The following is a 19,928-nucleotide window of genomic DNA, read 5'->3' on the forward strand; positions in this document are numbered from 1 at the left end:
TGCACCATGGTTGAGCATGGTACCTGAAACCGAGGAAAGTGAAACGGGATGAGTGAGACTACCGTAAGGGGGTTGTTTCCTCAGCGCGAGGCGAGGGACAGAGGACACTCTCATGTTCCAACCCTCTGGCAGAGAGGCGCAGGGACTGAGGTTTCTAGCCAGGCCTCAGCCACGAAGGGCACAGAGGCTTTGGAATGAGAAAGGTCTGGGTTCAAACTTTGTGTGCCGTTTGCTGGGTGAGTAATCTTGACTAGTTAGAAGTTTCTGTGAGCCTGTCATCTCATCTGTCAAATGGAAACACCACCATCTCCCTCAACAGGGCTGTGAAAACGACAATCGACATAAAGCCTCTGGCATACTGCTTCAGTGTAGGAGGGACTCAACGTTAGTTACTATTTTTATTACCCAAGAGTTTGAATCGGATAGCGTCCACGATTTTTAATGCCCTGTTATACTCCTCTCAGAAGTCTTCTAGGACTAGAGTTAAAGATATATTTATCCTGTGAGGCTGTTAAATGTCTGCAGAGATTACTCAGTGGGTGGTAAAGGTTAGCGCGCTGAAGTGGAACAATGTCCCGGGCCCCACACCCAACCTCCCGCCGAGGAAACCTGTGTGCCCATTCGTCCGGATCTCCAATCCTGCTTGATGAAAATGCCTGCGGTCTGAAAGGTTTTCAAAAACTTAAGAATGGGAAAGTAAGGCCTCAGACAACTATGTACACTCCGTTAGAACAGAAAGCGAGAGCACGGTGTACTGCTACATTTTCTTGTCTTTAGCAATATAGTGGCTTCCATGTGCCGAGACCCCAGTCTGATGAGAAGAAATGACCCGGAGGTCATGGATGGACCTCACTGTCCACTGTGAAAGCTCTTGCAGCACTTTCAGGCCCCACAGCTTCTTTGCAAAGAGACCACCATCTCCAACAATAACGGGTATCCCATCAGCCTCCCTGGGTGGGATCTTGTGTTCCAGGAGAGCCATTAATTCCTCCAGCTGGTAAGCAAAGGCAGCCACCTGGAGGAGAAGGGTATGTATAGCCTGATGGAAGTCACCTTCGGCCGGAGTCAAGTGCACCCGCTGGTCTTCCAGAAGCCTGGTCAGCATAGTGTGGAAGGTGCGATAGGCCTGGAGGTTCTCCTGGAGCCGCTCGGCCTCAGTCAGCTCGCTCCACCGGCCGCTGCCTGCCGTGGGCACACCGTCCATGGAGTCCAAGTCTATGTCCTCGCTCAGGCCCTGATGCTTCACCTGGCCACGGATACAGGGAAATGTCACATCGTCTGTAACCAACCCAACATCTCACTTCAGTCCTTCCCAAACCTCATATAACATCTTAGTCGCCTCCCTGGTCATGGATCCAAATTATACAGAAAATGAAGTCTAGAACAGAAACCCCTGATTTGGGGTCCACGGCTGGACTCTAGGAAGACCACACTGTCCCTGAAATTATACATACTGCTTTGACTACTTGTTCATTTTGGGGGGAGAATCTACAACTTTCACCAGGTTCTACAGGTTGAAAACCACTGGTCTTGGATAGCTTTTCCCTCCAACTTTAAACTCCCTCCTAGAGTATTTCAATCATACTCAAGTTTTAAGTATGTTCAACATACTTGAAGACACAGGCCACACTTAGGAAGCCCTCGAATGTAGCCATTGTAGAATTTTTCTAATCATCCTCTCCTCCACTGCCTAGTCAGTGGGACCATCTTTTAGAGAATTCAGGGGAAATCAACTTAAACAACTGGTACTTCTGAGTCTGATTTCCGCCCGTTGGGGCTGTGCAAAGATACTCTACAGGGTCTGGGGTGTTTCCACCCCAGGTCTTAGTCAGACTGGTGAGAATCTCCCATCAGAACACCAACCCGGAACCCACAGTTCACACCTTAAGGGTGTAACACTTCCCCATGTCCCCATGAATCTTCTAGGGGATCCTTTTGATACTGTAGGCAACCTTTCTATTTAGACCCAGAGACACTTTTGATGTATTTCATTAAAAAGTGAGTGGCTGATATTCTATAGGAGAAATTGGTTGGGTTTACACTGTTCTCCTCCTAATTCTATAAACCTTACTCTACCTTTCGTTTACCCAGTTCAAAAATTCAGAATAATGTATATGAAGAAACCAAACTTAGAGGGCTTTCTGCTTAATCCATTCTGGTAGAATTCACATGGTGGGCAACCTGATTTGGAACAGCCCCCGAGACAGACAGCCAACACTACATGGCACCCCATGTGTATTTTCTACTAAAGAAACAGGGTTTTCTAAAAACCCCAAGAAAACAAGCTTATATAAGTTTCCTTAAGGGAAGGGGCCAGGTAAAATGATATATGTGCCCAATATAGAACTGTATGATTAGGGCTTTCATAATCAGTAATGGGGCTGCAGCATTACAGTAAGGGGTTGGAGCAAAATAAATGAAGTGAAAAATAACAGCAAAGTAGGCAACTTACATAAGATTCCATGAGCGCGGTCAGGTCGGAACGAATCTTCCTTGCTAGCCAGATAGAGCGGCTGCAGAGGTCCCGGCGGGGAGGGGTCGGCGCTGAATGTTCTGCGAAAGCCATCCCCTAACTCAACTGTCCCAGGAGACAAGCGAGCTGAGTTTGTTTCTGTCTACACTGGTCCAAATAAGAAATGTGACTCTCAGACTAAATCCACTGGGCATTCTCTACCCCCACCCCCTGCCTGACTCACAAGTGGCAGCAAATTCCTGGCTGTGGATTTTTGTGCCCGTGGAATCAAAGGCCCCTTTTACTCAGTGCTTTTCCTGCAGTGTCTGCCTCCATCGCTCTCCTCCTCCGAGTGCCTGGTGGACTTGTTTTTATGTCATTGTTTTGCTTTTGCACTTAGCAACAAGGTCACTATCTCACTAATCCCCGTGACACCCCTGCCTAATGTGATCTACTTTACACACATATAACCAGTTCATTTTATTATCACCATCCTTAGTGCTCCCCATGTCCTTTTCTTTTGCCTGGTAAAGGATTCAGGAAGATTCCATTATTACTATTGATAGAGCCCTGCCACTTATTAAGCATCTCACATGGGCCAGACATGGTACCTATCTTCAGAATAATTCTGTAAGTATTATTTGCCCCACCTTACCTAAGAACTTGAGACTTAAAGAAATTAAATAATGTGCACAAAATCCAATAACCATGCTCAAAATTTCAGAATAGGTATTTGATTCTACAGCTATTTCTCCCACTGACCTTCCAATTTCACTGTTTAGATCACATTTTGTTCAAGAAACAAAGTTATGTGAAAAAGATCCTTTAAAAATAAGTTTTGTTTTAGTCCTATCCTTTTGTAATGAATTTAGTTTACATTTGATTATAAATCATCAGAAAAGAAAGTATCCCTTCTCCCAATCACTGTGCCCTCTTTCCAGCTACAGCAGGAGGAAGGTCCTGCTCAGGCCTCTTCTTTCCCAAAGGACGGAAACACCCAACCTGGACTTGGTAACATTTCTAAGGCCGACTCACTCAAGTGACAACATGCTTTTCTTCTTCATCCTTATCAGTCATACCATAGGCTTCTTACCAAAATAGGAGAATGACTGGGGCTTTGAAATGAGGGCTAAAACGTTTAAAAGCACTTGGAGAGTTGCTATTCTACTTACCTTTAACTCAGTAGGTGAGGATGGTGCTGACTGGGTAGAGGTTGCAAATTTCAACTTCAAATCAATCAATTAGCTTTCATTATTTCATATCATAGAGCCTCTAACTGAAACACATACCTTCTCAGGGGCAAATTTCCACAGGTAAACGATAAAGGATGATAAGGGAGAGAGAAATGAGGCCGGTGGCTGTCACAGTAGGCCTTTTAAGATGTAAAAGTATCTTCTCCTTTTTTTAGTTAGTAGTCTGCCAGCTGATCACAGGATCACGTGGCATCTCAGCATTAGAAATCAAGACCAACTACCTGGTTCTCAACAAGTGCCTTCTCTGCCACCTGAAACCTGCTGAGGGCGCCTGGGTCCTGAGCAGGAGCAGCTGTTTCACCCAAGAACAACTCTAACTTACTACAGCCAAGGAAGACCAGCTGCTTCCATGAAGACGACTTTTATTTTTCTTTACATATTTATTTTGGATATGCCTTACCTAGATTAAGAGAAAACAAGAATTTGAAAAGCAGAGTATCCCTTTTATTATAATCTCTTTTTACATAAGTTTTTCAACCTAGATTCAGGTAACTACCTGTCTCTCCCATCAAAGGAGAAGGGTCCTGCACATTACATAGGCAAAAAGGCTTTTAGGAAATAAAATATTTTAAGTTGATCCATTACAATTTTTCAATTTTCTTGAGTACATTGGAAAGTGGGGAAAAGACAGGAGAGGAAAATGGGATTTCAAACAACCAGACTGTAATAAGCTCAGGTTTAATACACTCTTTATATTTTTTTTCTCCAAACAGGTACAAAGGAGGTTCAAGTGCTCTACGTGGATGCTTTCCCATACCTTAATATATATATTTTTTACTCCCAGTAATCCTGGCCAGTGTTTATTATCTAAACTCTCTGAAGCATATTAAGTCTCAATAATGTAAAATAACCCTGGGCAATCAAATAAGGGGGAAGCACAGAAATAATGCTTGTATCGCAACTACCTTTTCAGACTCTAGAACTGCCAATTCCAGATGGAGAATGAGCAGTGGGGAAAAGGTAGCAGAGTTGACTGTGACTAGGAAATGCGGAATTTTCAAAGTGAAAGAGCCCCCGGGAAGGCAGGAGGAACAGAAAGGAAAACAGGTAGGGAGTGCAGTAAAAGTTAGTGTACTTAACACCAACGCTCTCCTATGCTGGCATCCCTTTCTCAAAAGGTAGAAGTCCATGAAAAAGATTTTAAAATTTATTGCAAACTGCTATAATAATTTATTGAAGCAAATTGTAGGCAAATGGTAGCTATGAAGAGGACAAAAAAAAAAAAAAAAAGAGGAAGAAGAGATATTTTTAATTACTAGAACTAACTAGTTGTCTTTGGTGGGAAGAGGAGTGTGAGATGGGAAAGAGCACATCTATAAAGGTATTTTTTTCACCGCAGTTTGCTTTTGTGTACATGGCTAAAATAGCTGACGGCCAACTACCAAAAATGTCATTTATGGACACAAAGGATAAGATAAATGTGACCAAGACAAAGGTGAATGTGGGGGACAGATGCTAGCTAGTAAAACAGTCAAAATGGACTTAAATTGGGGGCAAACAACTTTGTTGTAGATCCACCCAATCATTCACGTATTGTTTTCTAGTCAGCATACCGAAGTCCATTCCAAATCCTCGCTGTGGGCAGGAAAGCATACTCTACATCCCTCTATCCTCACTCCACTTTCTGCCCCACACGGAGGACGGCAAATCTGCAGCACTCAGCAGAGAAACAATAGTGCTTACAGACCGCGCACTGTGGCCATGCCACTCCCGACTCCCTGGCATCCCAACTGCCGACACTGGTGGGTGGAAAGTAAGCCTCTTTCAGAGCTGACATTTCCTTACCCCTCTTCTTGGGGAAAAAAAATCAAAGGAAAAATTTATAGTTTTAGTGTTTGTGAAAAACAAACTGTTCCTTATTTTCTTCTTAGCAAAACTTCATTCTTTCCACCAGCCATCGCACATTTCTGACAGACAACGCACCCCCAGGGCAAGCCCTGAATTCCAGTTCTGAGGAACACAGGACAGAAACCGTCCTTCTAATTGCCTACAAACGAACTGAAAGAAGTTTTGTCTTCTGGGAGTTACGAACTTACACAAAACCACGACCTGTCTCTCCCGTGAACAGTGACAATCAGTCCACCCCATTAAAACCCCTCTACCTCAAGGAAAGTGGGAGTTCCCGGGATCTTAGGGGAAACCGAAGCCATCACTACACTATGTTTGTTGAAGCCTTTCCCTTTCTGAGTGTGTTAGAAACGGGAAACGGAACAAAGCAATTTTCTCTGAAGTAAAACTGAACGACCCCTAGACCATTCCTTCACTAATGGCAGTGCCCTTCACTACTCAGGAGATGGAATGAATCGATGATAAAGCAAAGCAGAAACAAAAACAAATTTACAGGAGAAAATCTTTTATCTGTAATTCAGACCCTGAACAATCTTTCTCATCCCCTCAAAATACCCAAATCTCAATGTTCTAAAAACGTACAGAGCACTAGTTACCTCAAATCTAGCATTCTTCCCTAAAAAGGCTTCCAAAAAGCACTAAGCTACTGTAGTGATTTTATTGGTGCTGAGGACCAGCTTCAAGGCCACTGGAGAGCTGTGATTTCAGAGGCTGCCTGTGCTTCTTCAACCCTCTATCTTGCCTTCAAAAGTACCTCTTATGGAAAGGACCCCGTGTCAGAATAATCGTATCTCTCCTGGCCCCACAAAATATAGCAACAAAGACAAAAAAGAAAAAAAAAGAAAATCACTTTCCGTTAATAAATAAGAAATTTCAGGTTCCACAACACAAAAAACACACATGTTCAAAGTGCAAATTTCTGCCATTAGACTGGGACTTTTCTCACTGTCTCACCGGTCCACGGCCCCACCCTATGGTCAGAGACCACGGAGCGGGCAGCCCCTCCCTGTGGGGGCCTGCTTCCCAGAAGTGAGCACCACGAAGAACCTTATGGAGGTGTTGGAAGGGGGACTGAAGTGCTGGGGTCAGAGTGGTCCCCATGTTTCCTTCCTTTCTGCAACCCAGTGAGGAACGGAGAAGGGCGTGAGATGTGTGCTGTTTTAACAGCGCTCCCTGCGAAGGGGCCCTAAAGTGCCAAGTCAAGCTGCCAGCCTCCGGAGATTAGAATTCTAGGATACTTGGAGGGCAGCGTGCTGCAGTGGGTAGAAGCCAGACCATAGGGCAGCAGGGAAGGAGAGAAGGGATTCAGAGGACAGTACATACGACTAAGAGTTAAAAGCTGACCCGAGCACGGAAGAATCCGAGTTTGGAAAAGGGCATCTGCTGTGAGCAGGAAGTCCGCCTGGCTGGAACTGAGCATGAGGGATCCCTCACTGGAAGAGCTTATTTTTTGTCTACCTTTCTGGAAAGGCAACATCAATTTTATAGAGGGGACGGGAGGAGACGGTGTGTGTGTGTGTGTGTGTGTGTGTGTGTGTGTGTGCTGTGATCCACATCGGAAAGAGCAGGCCCTTCAGTTATTTTACTAGATCTTAAATGCTTTACATTTTTTTTGTCCTTTTTATCTTTTAAGTACAAAGTCTGAGCTGTCCCAGTGCCTAAAGTCTTCCCTTCTACTAAGGTCCAGTGGAGTCTGAGTCTTCGATCAGAACCTCTGTGGTAGCACCGAGAATATCTGAGTTCATGACCAGCCCTTCAGTGCCCCCGCTGGTGCCGCTCCCCACAAAGATCTTGCCGTCGGCCATCAGGCTCACCCGGTCCGGCCCACTGCAGTACGACTTGGACATCCCTTCGGCCTCTAGCAGGAGGCACTCTCCGGAGGCCGAGTTCCCCAGGGGCTCAGGAAGGAGAGGAAGGCCCTGACCATCGGCAGGCTGGGTCAGGGACTCCGGGTTAGTGCCCAAGATATCTGTGCTGGTGATGAGGGCGCCGGCGTTGGCGGCCAGCGCTTCGGCAATCAGCACCTCAGGGTGGCTTTTTGCTTTGTGTGCCACTACACTGTCCTTCTTCTCAAATTTTTTGCCACAAATATTGCAAGAGAACTGGTAGAAGGAGTCTGCATCATGCTTCTTCATGTGCCAATTTAGGGAGGCCTTTTGCCGACAAGTGAACCCGCAGATCTCGCACCTATGGGGGGTGGGAAAGGGCTGATCAGACAGAGAAGTCAGGAGCTCTGACTCAGTCAGGGTGCAAATGCAGAGGCTGCACACTCAGAAGCAATAGGAACTCATGTCTTGTGAATGGCTACAAAGGCTACCAAACAAAACACTAATCTGCTTTTTTCCTTCTGTTTAAAAGACAGAAGAAATGAAAGAGAGTTCACTAAGTAGCTCCCCAAACAATACCCACTGTTATTGGTAAAAGCAAAGCAGAGTGGCAGCTGAACTGTTTGGAAAGGGCTAACCGTCCAGTGGAGTCCACGCACGTCTCCCCAGGTGCCGGCCGATAAGCAACTACTCACTGTAGCGGCTTCTCGCCCGTGTGGATCATCCGGTGCACTGCCAGGTTGTGGGAGCTCTTGAAAGCCCGAGCACAGTATTCACAAATATAATCCCTCTGATCTAAGGAGAAAAATAATGGGCTTACTGTTCACTCACAATCTATTTTTTTCCTAGTTTACAATAAGTAAGCAGATGAGCAGGCAGGCCAATTTAAAGCAAAAGCAATACTGTTTTCAATATATAAACACTGGATAAACAAAAACTGAAGTAGAAATAGCTTTTTTGTTTTTCTTTATACTCCGTGTATAGTATAAGGATCTATTTTTTTAAAAAAGGACCTAGATAGAAATATATAAGAACTAAAATCCTAATCTTGCATGATCAGGCAGTGGCGCAGTGGATAGAACATCAGACTGGGACGCAGAGGACCCAGGTTCAAAACCCCGAGGTCACTGCCTTGAGCATGGGCTCATCTCGTTTGAGTGCAGGCTCATCAGCTTCAGCATGGGATCACAGACATGACCCCATGGTCGCTGGCTTGAGCCCAAAGGTCGCTGGCTTGAGCCAGGATAACTGGCTCTGCTGGAGACCCTGGTCAAGGCACATATGAGAAAGCAATCAATGAACAGCTAAGGTGCTGCAACAAAGAACTGATGCTTCTCATCTTTCTCCCTTCTTGTCTGTCTGTCTGTATGCTTCTGTTCCTCTCTCCGCCTCTCTCTGTGTCTCTGTCACAAAAAAAAAAAAAAAAGAAAAAATCCTAATCTTAACTTTACCAGTAATCCAGACCTTAGACAAATTGCTTACTTGGCAACTAAACTACATTTTCCATCGATTTTATTGTTTAAAGCTGTGACGCAAGGTAAACAATTGACCCTTCCTCTCCAGGATCCAGCACAGCACCTGTGCTTCCCCTGCCGTCTGACTCCACATCTCCTGCGCCCAGCTACCTCCGTCATGCACACGCCTCCCCCCTCCCAGGACTGATAAATTTGCTAACATGGTGTGTAATCTATGCAGCACAAAAGCACTGTACTTCATCATTGCTTTATCACTTGGCTCCCAGAGGAGCAAACATGCTTAGTATCATTTGTTGAATGAATGAGTGCTACGTTTTCTCTGCCTAAGTTTAAAGGTAAACGGTAACAAAATTAACCCTGTACTCAATCCCAAACAATTTCAAAACTAAGTAGAGGAGAAGAGCCCAGTTGTTGTCAAGCTTGACTGTACTTAGCATCACCTGGGGATCTTACTAAATGTAGAGGCTGATTCAGCCGGTCTGAGGCAGGACCTGCGATTCTGTCTCTGACCAGAACTCAAGTGATGCCGGTGCTTAATGGCCTATATTCTGCAGGACAAGTAGGAGACGTTGTAACCAGAGTCAACAACACTGCATACTGCCCAGGGCTTGTCCACTTCGCCAGCTCCACAGCCGCATGGCAAACTGAGTGGGGTATCCATGTTTAAGCAATTTATATTTTCAAAGGGAGTCCATATGTACTAATTTGGAAAAAGAAAGCTTTCTCCACTGACATCATAAAATTGTTAACCAAATATAAATGATCTGGAATGAACTGAATTTCTAAAACAGTTTGTCACAGCAGGCTTGTGCTATTTAGCTAAAAGAGTCTAAACTGGTTAGCAGAAAGTGCCTTTCTGTAACACAATAGTCTTTTTCACAAAAACAGTCCTTTTCTGTGAAACAGAAAGCACAGGGAGAAGGCGCGCAGAGCACGGCGGCAGCGAGCAGACCGGTGCGGGTGCGCTCTCTCTGCAGAAACACAGCACGACGCGGGGCTGCGCACTTTGAAATGACTGAAATGATGGAGACCTAAGTTCAAACCCTGGTGTTTGTTGAAAGTCTACCAGGTGCCAGGCCCTGTGTAATAGCCCAGTATGTGATCTCATCTCATCCTTATGACCTGGTGTCATCAACATTCAATGACATCTTAGTTAATCTACTTTACAGATGAGGCAAAGTGAGAAAACAATGATGAAACCTGCCTACGTCACACATACGGTAAGTGAAGCAAAGGGTCCACATGTCAGTGTGACCTCAGGCAGGAGACATGCTAGTTCTGCAACTGGAATTCCCGGTCTCAGGACTACGACAGCTGGGAAGGTAACACGTATCTATCAAGTATCTGGCACGTACCGATCAGCTCGAATATCGCCCCCAACTGTTCCTACTGGCTACACTGCACTGAGACTGTCAATGGCTGAAATGAATGGAATCTGAATCTAGCCTGGAATGTGTGCCACTGAAACACTCTGTTTCTCTTTTTTGAGCCAATAGCTCCTACTAGAGGTTACCTGTGAATTTAATAGCTAGCCTTTATGATTTCAACAGCAGCAAAGTCCCAGGAACCATTTAGTAGTTATCGTAAACTATGTATAAGTAAACCTATTTACCATTTAGGCTTTTTCTCTGCAAGCATCTACACAAAACAGAATTAGAAAATCTTGGTTTCACCAAAGACTAGCTGTGTGAACACAAGTAAGTTAACATTGCTAACCCTGTGGTTGCCTGACTGTAAAACAAGACGGATACAGCCAACTTGGTGATGCTGGACAGATACGCAACGACATATGCAAAATGTTCGGGTCACACGGCACGGGCTCCATGAAGGGTTCTTCTCAAAGAAATCCAAGGGAAAAAATTAAAAGCCAGAGTTTGTTCATCCCTTATAAAATGTATGTCATCACATTTCCTTTCCCACCTTCCTTTCACAAGTGACTGTACTCTTTTTAGATTTATGTTAGGAAAATACAAACCACTCCCAACCTGCACTTAGAAGTACAGTGCATTCATTCATCTGCCTGATAACACATCTGATTCTGAAAGTACCTGTATGATGTTTGGCATGTCGCAGAAGTTGCTTCTGGAGCCTGAAGAGTCTCCCGCAGGAGGGATGGGGACATACGTATTTCTTCTTTAGCAAATGCTGATATTTAATGTGGTGCTAAAACAATAAAAGAAAGTGAAGAGGGATAAAAATTAAGGCTTCCTAAGTGCCTGTCCTTTGCTAAGTCAAAAAATGCTGAAGGAAAATCAAGTACTTTATTTTTGGATAGAGAGGCAATAAAATCAAATAGTTAAGAACACGGCTATGGAAATAAATTTGGATTCCAATCTGGGCCGGTTATTGAACACAGCAGTGTGACTGATCTCAGGAGATGTGACTTAATTATCGTAAGATCCAGTTCTCATTTGTAAAATGGAGATCACCCGCCCCATAGCACTGTTGAGATCCAGAGATCATACTGCATGGTGCTTTGTGCAGCAAATGACACATACAAGAGTACTAGCTATCATTGTAACAGGACCAGAACCAAATAAGAAAGTAAAGCCCGAATCCATGTTACACTTGCTGCCAAACTAAACATCAAACAGGCATTTCTTAAAGTTTAGTAAGAAGTATTTCCCTTTCATGTGTTCTGTGAAACCTAAACATAACCTATATCATTATTCATATTTTTAAAAACCTACTTACTTCATAAAAACCCTACAAACTAAAGTTTTTAAACTTATTTTAAACAGTATTCAAGAAATGACTGGCTTGAGTTACTAATTTAATTTTTTAAAAAATACACATTGAATAAAATCTGTTCATTTGTGCCTTGGTGTGTCGTTACAATTGCCTTGTATCTGAAGTATTTATAGCACAATGGGAAACACTGGAACTTTCCAAGATTCCAAGGAAACTCTTTTTGGGCTCTGGTTCTTAGAGACACTCTTTTCTGTCTCTTAACACAACGACTGAAGGAATTTCATGTTTAAAGAAAGAACTTTTTCTTGACATTGCATGTCAATGATAAAGCCTACACAAAGTCACACATTACAAGGTCTCATCAAGCTTGAGAACTAGCAACGGCACAGAACCTGCAAAGCTCCTTACAGAACCCCACTGACCTGCAAATAGCGAGGGTGAGCAAGAACGGTCCCGCACCCTTCCATCTCGCAGCGCACGTACTGGATGGGAGGCTTTTTCCTGTCACCAGCAAGTACGAGAGAAGTTAGCAACAGAACAGAGGTCTGCCCAGTGACCTTCAACTCTGCCTGCACTATCTATGGAATAGCAACTTTATACTACATATTGTGCAAAGTAAATGACCCCCAAAATATAAAAAAAGTATTAAGACTTTTAGAAACATTAAGTTCCTGCAGTGGAATCAGAAACTTTGCATCGAAGACATTCATAAAGTTGATTTTGTCCATTCCTGCAGAATTACTATGAGGCCAAACATGAGTAAAGCACCTAACTCCAGAAACAAGGTACAACACAGGAGTGTAAATATTTACCTCCTTTTGGGTAATCGTGGACTTTTGTCATCTTTTCGCCTTCTTCCTCTCCTATAAGGAAAAAAAAAGAGTAAACTGTCCACATATTCTGGATGGAAGCTTACTGAGTGGAGGGTGGCCAAAGAGCAACTGGCAGAAACAAGGGTAACCCAGAATACGTGAAGTCACAGACCTATCTGGCAAACCAAAGATTTCTCTCTGGAGTGATACTACTTTCAAATAAGTTTGCATCACAAGTTCAGTATATACCGTTCATAAACTGTACAATACTATGGACAATCTGGATAAGCCTCAACATTACTACCTGAAGCACTGTTTCAGTTAAATCTTGTCAATTTAAAAAATATTATGAAAGAGTCTATTATCTTTTAAAAACCCTAAAAATATATAGTCTTCTTGCAATAGAATCAAAAAACCTAACCACTTAAAAAAGAGGAAAGAATCTTATTACTGCAGCAAGAAATGGTTGCTACACAGGACGCTTTCACCTGACCAAGGTTATTACATCAGTGGCCGCCTCTGCCTTTCTTTTGAAGACCCACATTTGTCATACTTTTTCTTGCTCTTCTACTCCTCTGCAGCCCTCCTTGTACCTACTGTGTTGCCCATTCACTTGTATATCTTTATACAGCCTTGATTTAAACTTTTCACGTTTCTGAGAAGAGTCTGCAATACAACTGTCAGCTGCTTACGGCATTAATACAAGGTGGGGTTAAAGTAGGTTCACAGCTGTTCGTACGGAAAATAATATGGTAATAAATTGTTTTGCACACTCATAACAGCAAGCCTACTTTTGCCCAACCCTGTAAGAATATGACAACACCATCCCTCACATTCCCCCCCTTTTCCCACTAGCGGCTTCAAAATGTTAGGTTTCCATTTCAGTAGTAACTGCCCACTCACTTCCTAGGGGGTTCCTCATCTTCCCTAATTTCATTCTCTTCTTCTTTCACCTCTACCTCTACTTCTACTTTGATTTCTTTCTTCTCTTTTTCTTCTTTCACCTTCCCTGATTTTCTCCGTGGCTTTGGGGTTTCCCTGTAAACACAAATACATTTAAACATAGGTATCCTGCAAAGTATCCTTTCAAGGTCAATGTGATAACAAGGGTTATAATCAATTTATTATAAAATTATAACTCCTTTTTTTTTTTAAGCAAGAGAGAGACAGAGAGACAAGAAGGGATAGAGATGAGAAGCATCAATTTGTAGTTACAGCACTTTAGTTGTTCATTGATTCCTTCTCATACATGCCTCGACTGGGGGACTCGGCCAAGCCAGTGACCCCTTGGAAGCCAGTAACCTTTGGGCTCAAGCCAGCAACCAGTCTATGATCCCTTGCTCAAGCTGGACGAGCCTGCATTCAAGCCAGCGACCTTGAGTTTCAAACCTGGGTTCTCAGCATCCCAAGTCAACGCTTTATTCACTGCGCTACCACCTGGTCAGGCTGTAAAATTATAACTCTTAGGTTCATGAAATGTGATTTCCAGCTGACCATTCCTCACATGTACAAGTAACAGGGCTTTCCAAAAAAATTATTTTTCATTGACATGCCTGAAGTAAAATGAGACATACCTTTCTAAATGGGGTTTGTAGGTTTCATCTCTTGGGTCATCTTTGAATGGTATTTCTTCTTCACTGATCAGCATTTCTTCTTCCTCCTCCTCCTCATCACTACTAAACAGAAGCAAATAAGAGATTAGAAATCCTAGTTGTAAAGATTACACATGAGGAGATTTTCTAATTTTAGTATATGTACTGAAGTGAGCACTGGATTTTATTAGGTAATTTTTTGGAGGTAGCCAGAGATTCAGTCAGTTATCTAGAGTTTTTATCCTTATGATCTAGTTGACCTACAATCTAGCTGCTTTATTCTGAAGAATAACTGGAATTAAAAATCCCTGGTATGCTATCAATTAAGTAAAGGCAAGGAGATGATTATTCAATGTCACAAATAGTTCAAGATCAACTGACTTTGTAATACTATTTCTAATAAGCAGCTGTATCAAAAAAGACCTATATCAAGAGAATGCTCCCCCCAAAAACACATGACCTATCAACAAAAGTACTAATAAAATTTCTAAACTCCCACATTTCATATTAGTGCCTTCCATGGAATAGAAGATACTCAAGACACGATTTCTGAACAGTATAACTAAGGATTACATGGTTAAGGATCTAGTCAAGAACAAAGCAGAATCTAAACTCAATACCAAAACTGAAGTTAATTTCTTTGTGACAGTTCCAAATTCCTTCAAGTGGAATACAACTCTAAATAATTTCATGTAATTGTGCTCTATGTCCCCAAGAGTTTGAATATGAAATATAAAATGTTCTCACCTAATGCCAACTGGAGATTGATGCTCTTCTGCAACATCTGAAAAAAATAAAGCCCCCCCCAAATTATCTTTGTAGATGTATTTTCTCCTTACAGCTAAGAGACCAAATTACAGCCTGAGATAATCACACAAAAGGAGAATATCTGCAAATTGTCAAAAAAAAACCCTTCCTATATCACCACACATAACCCTGAGAGGCTGTTTTGTTTGGTAAAGGTTCAACATTACATTTAAAAGCAACAGGCAACTGGTTGCTAAGTAACCCTTTTCTTCTTGCCCCATACCATAATCAAGCTGATCTGTGTTTGGTTCTGACTTGCAGATGAGCTGCAGCGAACCAGTCTTGGACCTAGAGCTCCGGGTGTTCTCTGCGTCACGATGGCGAGAGACAGATGTCCTGCTGCTACTGCGCCAGCCCCTGCTAGGCCTCGTTGTAGCAATGGAAACTTCCTGAGGGAGGGCAGAACTGTCGTCTTCCTCTTTCTCTTCCTTGGGATCTAGATGAAAACATACCATTCTTTTGAAGTTTACAGTTAACCAAAAACCATTTTGTATGGTAAATGGTAAATTTCTATTGTAAATTCAGTCAAAGAGAAGATAAACTTTTTTTTAAACAGGAAAAAACCCTCAGCTTTCTAAACAAAATAATACAAACAAAATGAGGAAAAACTCAGATAAAACTTATCCTATTGTCATCTCTCTAAAAATAAAAAATGCATATTGCAAAGTAGTAGCTTTATACTGCTTTTTCTACTAAAAAGTGGAATGCTAAAAGGAGTATGCAAAGTATACCAAAGAAGTTAAATTCATGGAATTAGAACCTTTAGATCTAAGACAAAAGAACTTAAAGTGCATGGTACCAGAAAGATGACCAGAAGTACAGAGGAATGAAAAAGAAAGTGTCATAGGTCTAGACATTTTAATCAAGCAATGCTTCAAGGAATTGTTAAAGAGAAATTCCATAATGGTCAGTACACAGAGCATAGGTCTGGTGTGTGGACATCCCAGGTTCGATTCCCGGGCAGGGGACACATGAGACGGGACCATCTGCTTCTCTTCCCCGGCCTCCCCCCACCCCATCTTTTTCTCTTCCCCTCTTGCACCCAGGGGCTCAACTGGTTCAAGTGTGGGCTCCGGGCACTGAGGATGGCTTGGTTGATTTAAGCATTGGCCCCAAATTGGGTTTCCAGGTAGAATCCGATTGGGGCACATGCAGGAATCTGTCTCACTATCTCCCAACCTCACTGGCTCAGCAAGGGGTTACTTGGTCTGCTGAAGGCCCACGGTCAAGGCACATAAAAAAAAAAAAAAAAAGATATGCTCAAACAGTTATAGGAAACCACTGACAAAGAACTAAAGGAAATCCGAATTATGTTTCAACAAATTCAATGTCAACAGAGTAACGTAGTCCCAAAATGGAGGGTTAGGTAGAAGCTGAACTCACCTCCTCACACACATGTCCACATCAAAATTACAACTAAATTATAAAACAGTCAACCTGGATAACCATTTGAAGACTGCCCGAACAGAATCTTTATATATACAGGAGAAGCCATGTTGAAATTGACAGGAAGGGTAGAGACACAGAACTGACAGAAGAGTGGAGGCTAGCCCTGCACCCCCCATGTGGTTGAGAATCCAGAGGGATATCTCAGCTGCAGAGGTCCCCGCACTGAGAAGTGAGGGATCTCAACTAAAACTACGGCTGCCCAGCCCAAAGTACCAGTTCTGAGAGGAGGAGCCCAGGTAAGACTGAAAATCAGCAGGGATGGATTTCATCAGCCTGGGTGAGATGGAAGGCTGCTGGAAACCCAGGCGTAGTCATAAACAGACAGCAAACAAACTCACTTGCAGGCATTTAGCAAGGGCTCTGGCAGAGAAATGGCAGCACTGCCCGTTATCTAGAGACACAAGTTGTACAGCCCCGATAAAGAGTTGGAGGGACAGCGGCCAGTGTCCCTATGTTGAGTCCCTCATTAGCATAGCCCACGGATGCCATCTTTCTTGGGTCAGATATTTCCCCCCAAACAGCACTAGCCTGGGGAGTTACACTGGCCCCGTCTGATGGCTCCCTGGGCCCTGCTCTACCCAACTTGCACATGGCTATAGGTGTTGCCAAAGGCTGTAATCAGACTGAACTGATTACAGTCTTTCTAAAAAATCTCTGGAGGAATTCGGAGCAAGTTCATATGGCTGCCCGAGACACATGGAGAGAGTTGTGTGGCTTTAGGGAGAAGGTTGCTTTCCCCATATGCCTGACTAGCACCACTGTTCCTTGTGTGAGGCCCCACCTGGACATGGCATTACCCTGGGGAGTTGCACTAGCTCCTCCCTGGCAATTCCCAGAGTCTCCACCCTGCCCAGCTAATGCAAAGCTTGCGATATGCCAGCAGCCGCCAGCCTAGGCCCACACTGAAAACTCTTACAGAATTCCGGGTATGCTCCAGGGGTTGATGGAGACACACAGAAAGAGGATGAATTGAGCAGATTTAGAGTAAGAGCTATCTTTTTGTATGCCTGACAGGTGCCTACCTATGCTGAGCACCCCCTCCACACAGCCAAATCCTACCCTGCTTTGGTCTGATGATCTCTACTTGGTCTACCCTGAAGACTTCCTAAGAGCTCACAGCAAAGGTCCGCAGGCTGCAGGCTGGTAGAAATTGGCCTCAATAGACCAAGGATCACTTTGTAGCTGCTAACAGGCAGCCCAGGACTGGTCACAGGCTGCATCTGACATTAACCTGCACACAAGTTTTCCTCCCAAGAGGTTCCAGAACCAATACATCTGGGGGCTGGCCTCAGATGATAACACAGCACAACCTAATTAGCTCCATACAGAGGTCTCAGAAGACACCAGACCCTGCGAGACCGAATTTCACTTTGTGAAATCAGTGCCCTCACAGCAGCTTTTACACTGTGGTCGTGACCAGTCCTCACAGCCAGCTAGCCTGAAGGTCATCCCAACCACAGACATACCATCAGCAATTCAGGCTCAACCAAAAGAGGAGGGCACACAATGACACTCCCCAAAGCACCCAGCTCAGGGGATCAAGGAGACTGTACCACTGGGCCCCATAGGACACTTACTACATAAGGCCATCCCACCAAAACTGGCAGACATAGCAGACCTCTACACAGGGAAGCTACCAGAATGGGAAGACAAAGAAACAAGCTGCAAATGAAAGAACAAGAGAAATCTTTGGAAAAAGAGCTAATGAAATGGAGGTAAGCAATCTACCAAATACAGAGTTCAAAATAATGATGGTCATAAGAATACTCAAGGAAGTTAGTGAGTACTTCAGTAGATTACAAAAGGATAGAAACCATACAAAAATCCAGTGAAAAATGAAGACTATCATAACTGAAATGAATATACTAGAAGGAACCAACAGCATATTAGCTGAAGCAGATCATATCAGCAATTTGGAAGACATGGTAGCAGAAAACACCCAATCAGAAACAAAAAGGAAAAAAAAAATTTAATGAGGATAGTTTAAGAGACCTCTGGAACAACATCAAGTGCAACAGCATCCACGTCATAGGGGTACCAGAAGAAGAGAGAGCAAGGGATTGAGAACCTAATTAAAGAAATAATGACTGAAAACTTCCCTAATGTAGTGAAAGAAAAGATACACAGCCTAGGAAGACTAGACAGTTCCAAACAAAATGAACCCAAAGAAGCCTACACCATAAGAATGTCAGCTGATTCCTCAACAGAAAGGTCAGGAGGGAGTGGCAAGAAATATTCAAAGTGCTGAAAAGCAAGAAGTTACAGCTAAGACTATCTAGCAAAGCTATCATTTCAAATTGAAAAATAAATAAATAAATAAAGCACTTCCCAGACAAGAACAAGCTAAAGGAGTTCATCAACACATTTCAGTGTTACAAAAAATGTTAAAGGGACTATTCAAGATGAAAAAGGAAATATATATAAATGAATAAAATAGAAATAACTACATACTTACTAACAATCACTTTAGATGTAAATGGAATAATAAATATTCCAATCAAAAGACAGAGGTTAGCTGAATGGCTAGGAAAACAAGACCCATATATATGCTATCTACAAGAGACCCACTTCAGATCAAATGACACACACGGACTAAAAGTCAAAAGATGGACAAAGATATTTTATGCAAATGAAATAAAAAAAGCTTGGGCAGCAATACTTATACCAGACAAAATAGACTTTAAAACAAAGGCATTCCATAATGATAAAGGGATCAATCCAACAAGAGGATATAACCCTTATAAACATTTATGCACCCAAAACAGGAGCACCTAAGTACAATATATAAAGCAAATCTTGATGGACATAAAGAGATCAATAGTATTATAATCATAGTAGGAGATTTTAACATTCCATTGACAGTAATGGCTAATAAATGTTAAAGAGCATTTGTAAAATTTCTATAGATAATAAAGGTTTAGGGCAGAAAAATTGGAATCACAAACTAGTGCCATTTATTTTCAAAGTACAGACATTAGGTGAATAAATTGTCTCTTCAACACATTAAAAGACTGCTCAGACATGTTTGAGAAAGTGAAAGGATGCTTTCTCTTTAAAATTGCAGATCTGAAAACATTTTTATTAACTGGATGGTCTCTATAGCTAATAATTAGCTCAAATTTAACATTTAAGTTTGAATGAATAAGGCTATTCTTGAGAAGATGGGTGGGTGATAAAGGAGCAGAAAGTAGACCAAGGGCATGTACAATAAATGTCATGAGGTGGGAAATGGAAGTAAGACCAAGGTGACTGGAGCAGAGAGAACATGATGGAAACTGTCATCACTTATAATGTTGGGGAAGAGGCAGGAAAAAAAATTTAATAAAGAAGGTAGTCACAGAAAGCCAGGAAAGAGTTTAAGCAGAAAGGCACAATCAGATTTGGTTTTAATGTTCACTCTGGTTGCAGATGAGAAAATGACTTAGGTAGGTAAGAACAGATTCAAGGAGACCTACTAAAAGTTGACTGCAACAGACTAGGCAACAAATAATACCTTGATAAAGAATAAAAGCATGGGAGATGAAAAGAATTAGAAATAATGTGAGGATACTTAGGAGACAGACTAGACAGGACTAAAGAATGACTTAATAAAAGAACAGAAGGGATAGAAAGGTATCATAGATTTAATGGTTTCTAGATTTATGACTTGAACAATCGGATGGATGGTGGAGGCATTCACAGAAAAAGATCAGGTGTTTTTCGTTGTTTGTTTTGAGAAATATG

The 19,928-nt window shown here is 42.6% G+C and overlaps 2 protein-coding genes across 3 annotated transcripts in view; both read right to left on the bottom strand.

Annotated features, from left to right (window-relative positions):
* Positions 1-385: 385 nt before the first annotated feature.
* CNTF (ciliary neurotrophic factor) lies at positions 386-3,222 on the bottom strand. The gene is made up of 2 exons (XM_066361428.1): positions 2,453-3,222; positions 386-1,246 (listed from the first exon to the last, which is right to left on the bottom strand). Exons 1-2 carry the CDS (start codon positions 2,564-2,566, stop codon positions 758-760), a joined length of 603 nt encoding a protein of 200 aa, XP_066217525.1. The 5' UTR covers positions 2,567-3,222; the 3' UTR covers positions 386-757.
* A 905-nt stretch (positions 3,223-4,127) lies between these two features.
* The window catches only part of ZFP91 (ZFP91 zinc finger protein, atypical E3 ubiquitin ligase), a 33,825-nt gene continuing 18,024 nt past the window's right edge, over positions 4,128-19,928 (bottom strand). The window contains exons 3-11 of one of the 2 annotated variants that reach the window (XM_066361446.1): positions 14,980-15,192; positions 14,697-14,733; positions 13,932-14,030; positions 13,261-13,395; positions 12,358-12,408; positions 11,968-12,046; positions 10,903-11,017; positions 8,075-8,174; positions 4,128-7,740 (exon numbers count right to left, since the gene is read on the bottom strand). In XM_066361446.1, the coding sequence (XP_066217543.1) occupies positions 7,230-7,740; positions 8,075-8,174; positions 10,903-11,017; positions 11,968-12,046; positions 12,358-12,408; positions 13,261-13,395; positions 13,932-14,030; positions 14,697-14,733; positions 14,980-15,192 (1,340 nt within the window). In that variant the 3' untranslated portion in view covers positions 4,128-7,229. Of the gene's footprint in view, positions 7,741-8,074; positions 8,175-10,902; positions 11,018-11,967; positions 12,047-12,357; positions 12,409-13,260; positions 13,396-13,931; positions 14,034-14,696; positions 14,734-14,979; positions 15,193-19,928 lie in introns of both variants that reach the window. The other variant, XM_066361439.1, reaches the window with a different exon arrangement.

This window comes from Saccopteryx leptura, chromosome 1 (assembly GCF_036850995.1).
Source record: "Saccopteryx leptura isolate mSacLep1 chromosome 1, mSacLep1_pri_phased_curated, whole genome shotgun sequence".
NCBI lineage: Eukaryota > Metazoa > Chordata > Mammalia > Chiroptera > Emballonuridae > Saccopteryx > Saccopteryx leptura.

Excerpts from the sequence above, each read along its gene's own strand:
- CNTF (XM_066361428.1), bottom strand. The coding sequence starts at position 2,566 with ATGGCTTTCGCAGAACATTCAGCGCCGACCCCTCCCCGCCGGGACCTC. Across the intron at positions 1,247-2,452 it reads CCGCGCTCATGGAATCTTAT|GTGAAGCATCAGGGCCTGAG; the intron begins GTAAGTTGCCTA and ends ATCCGTGGCCAG.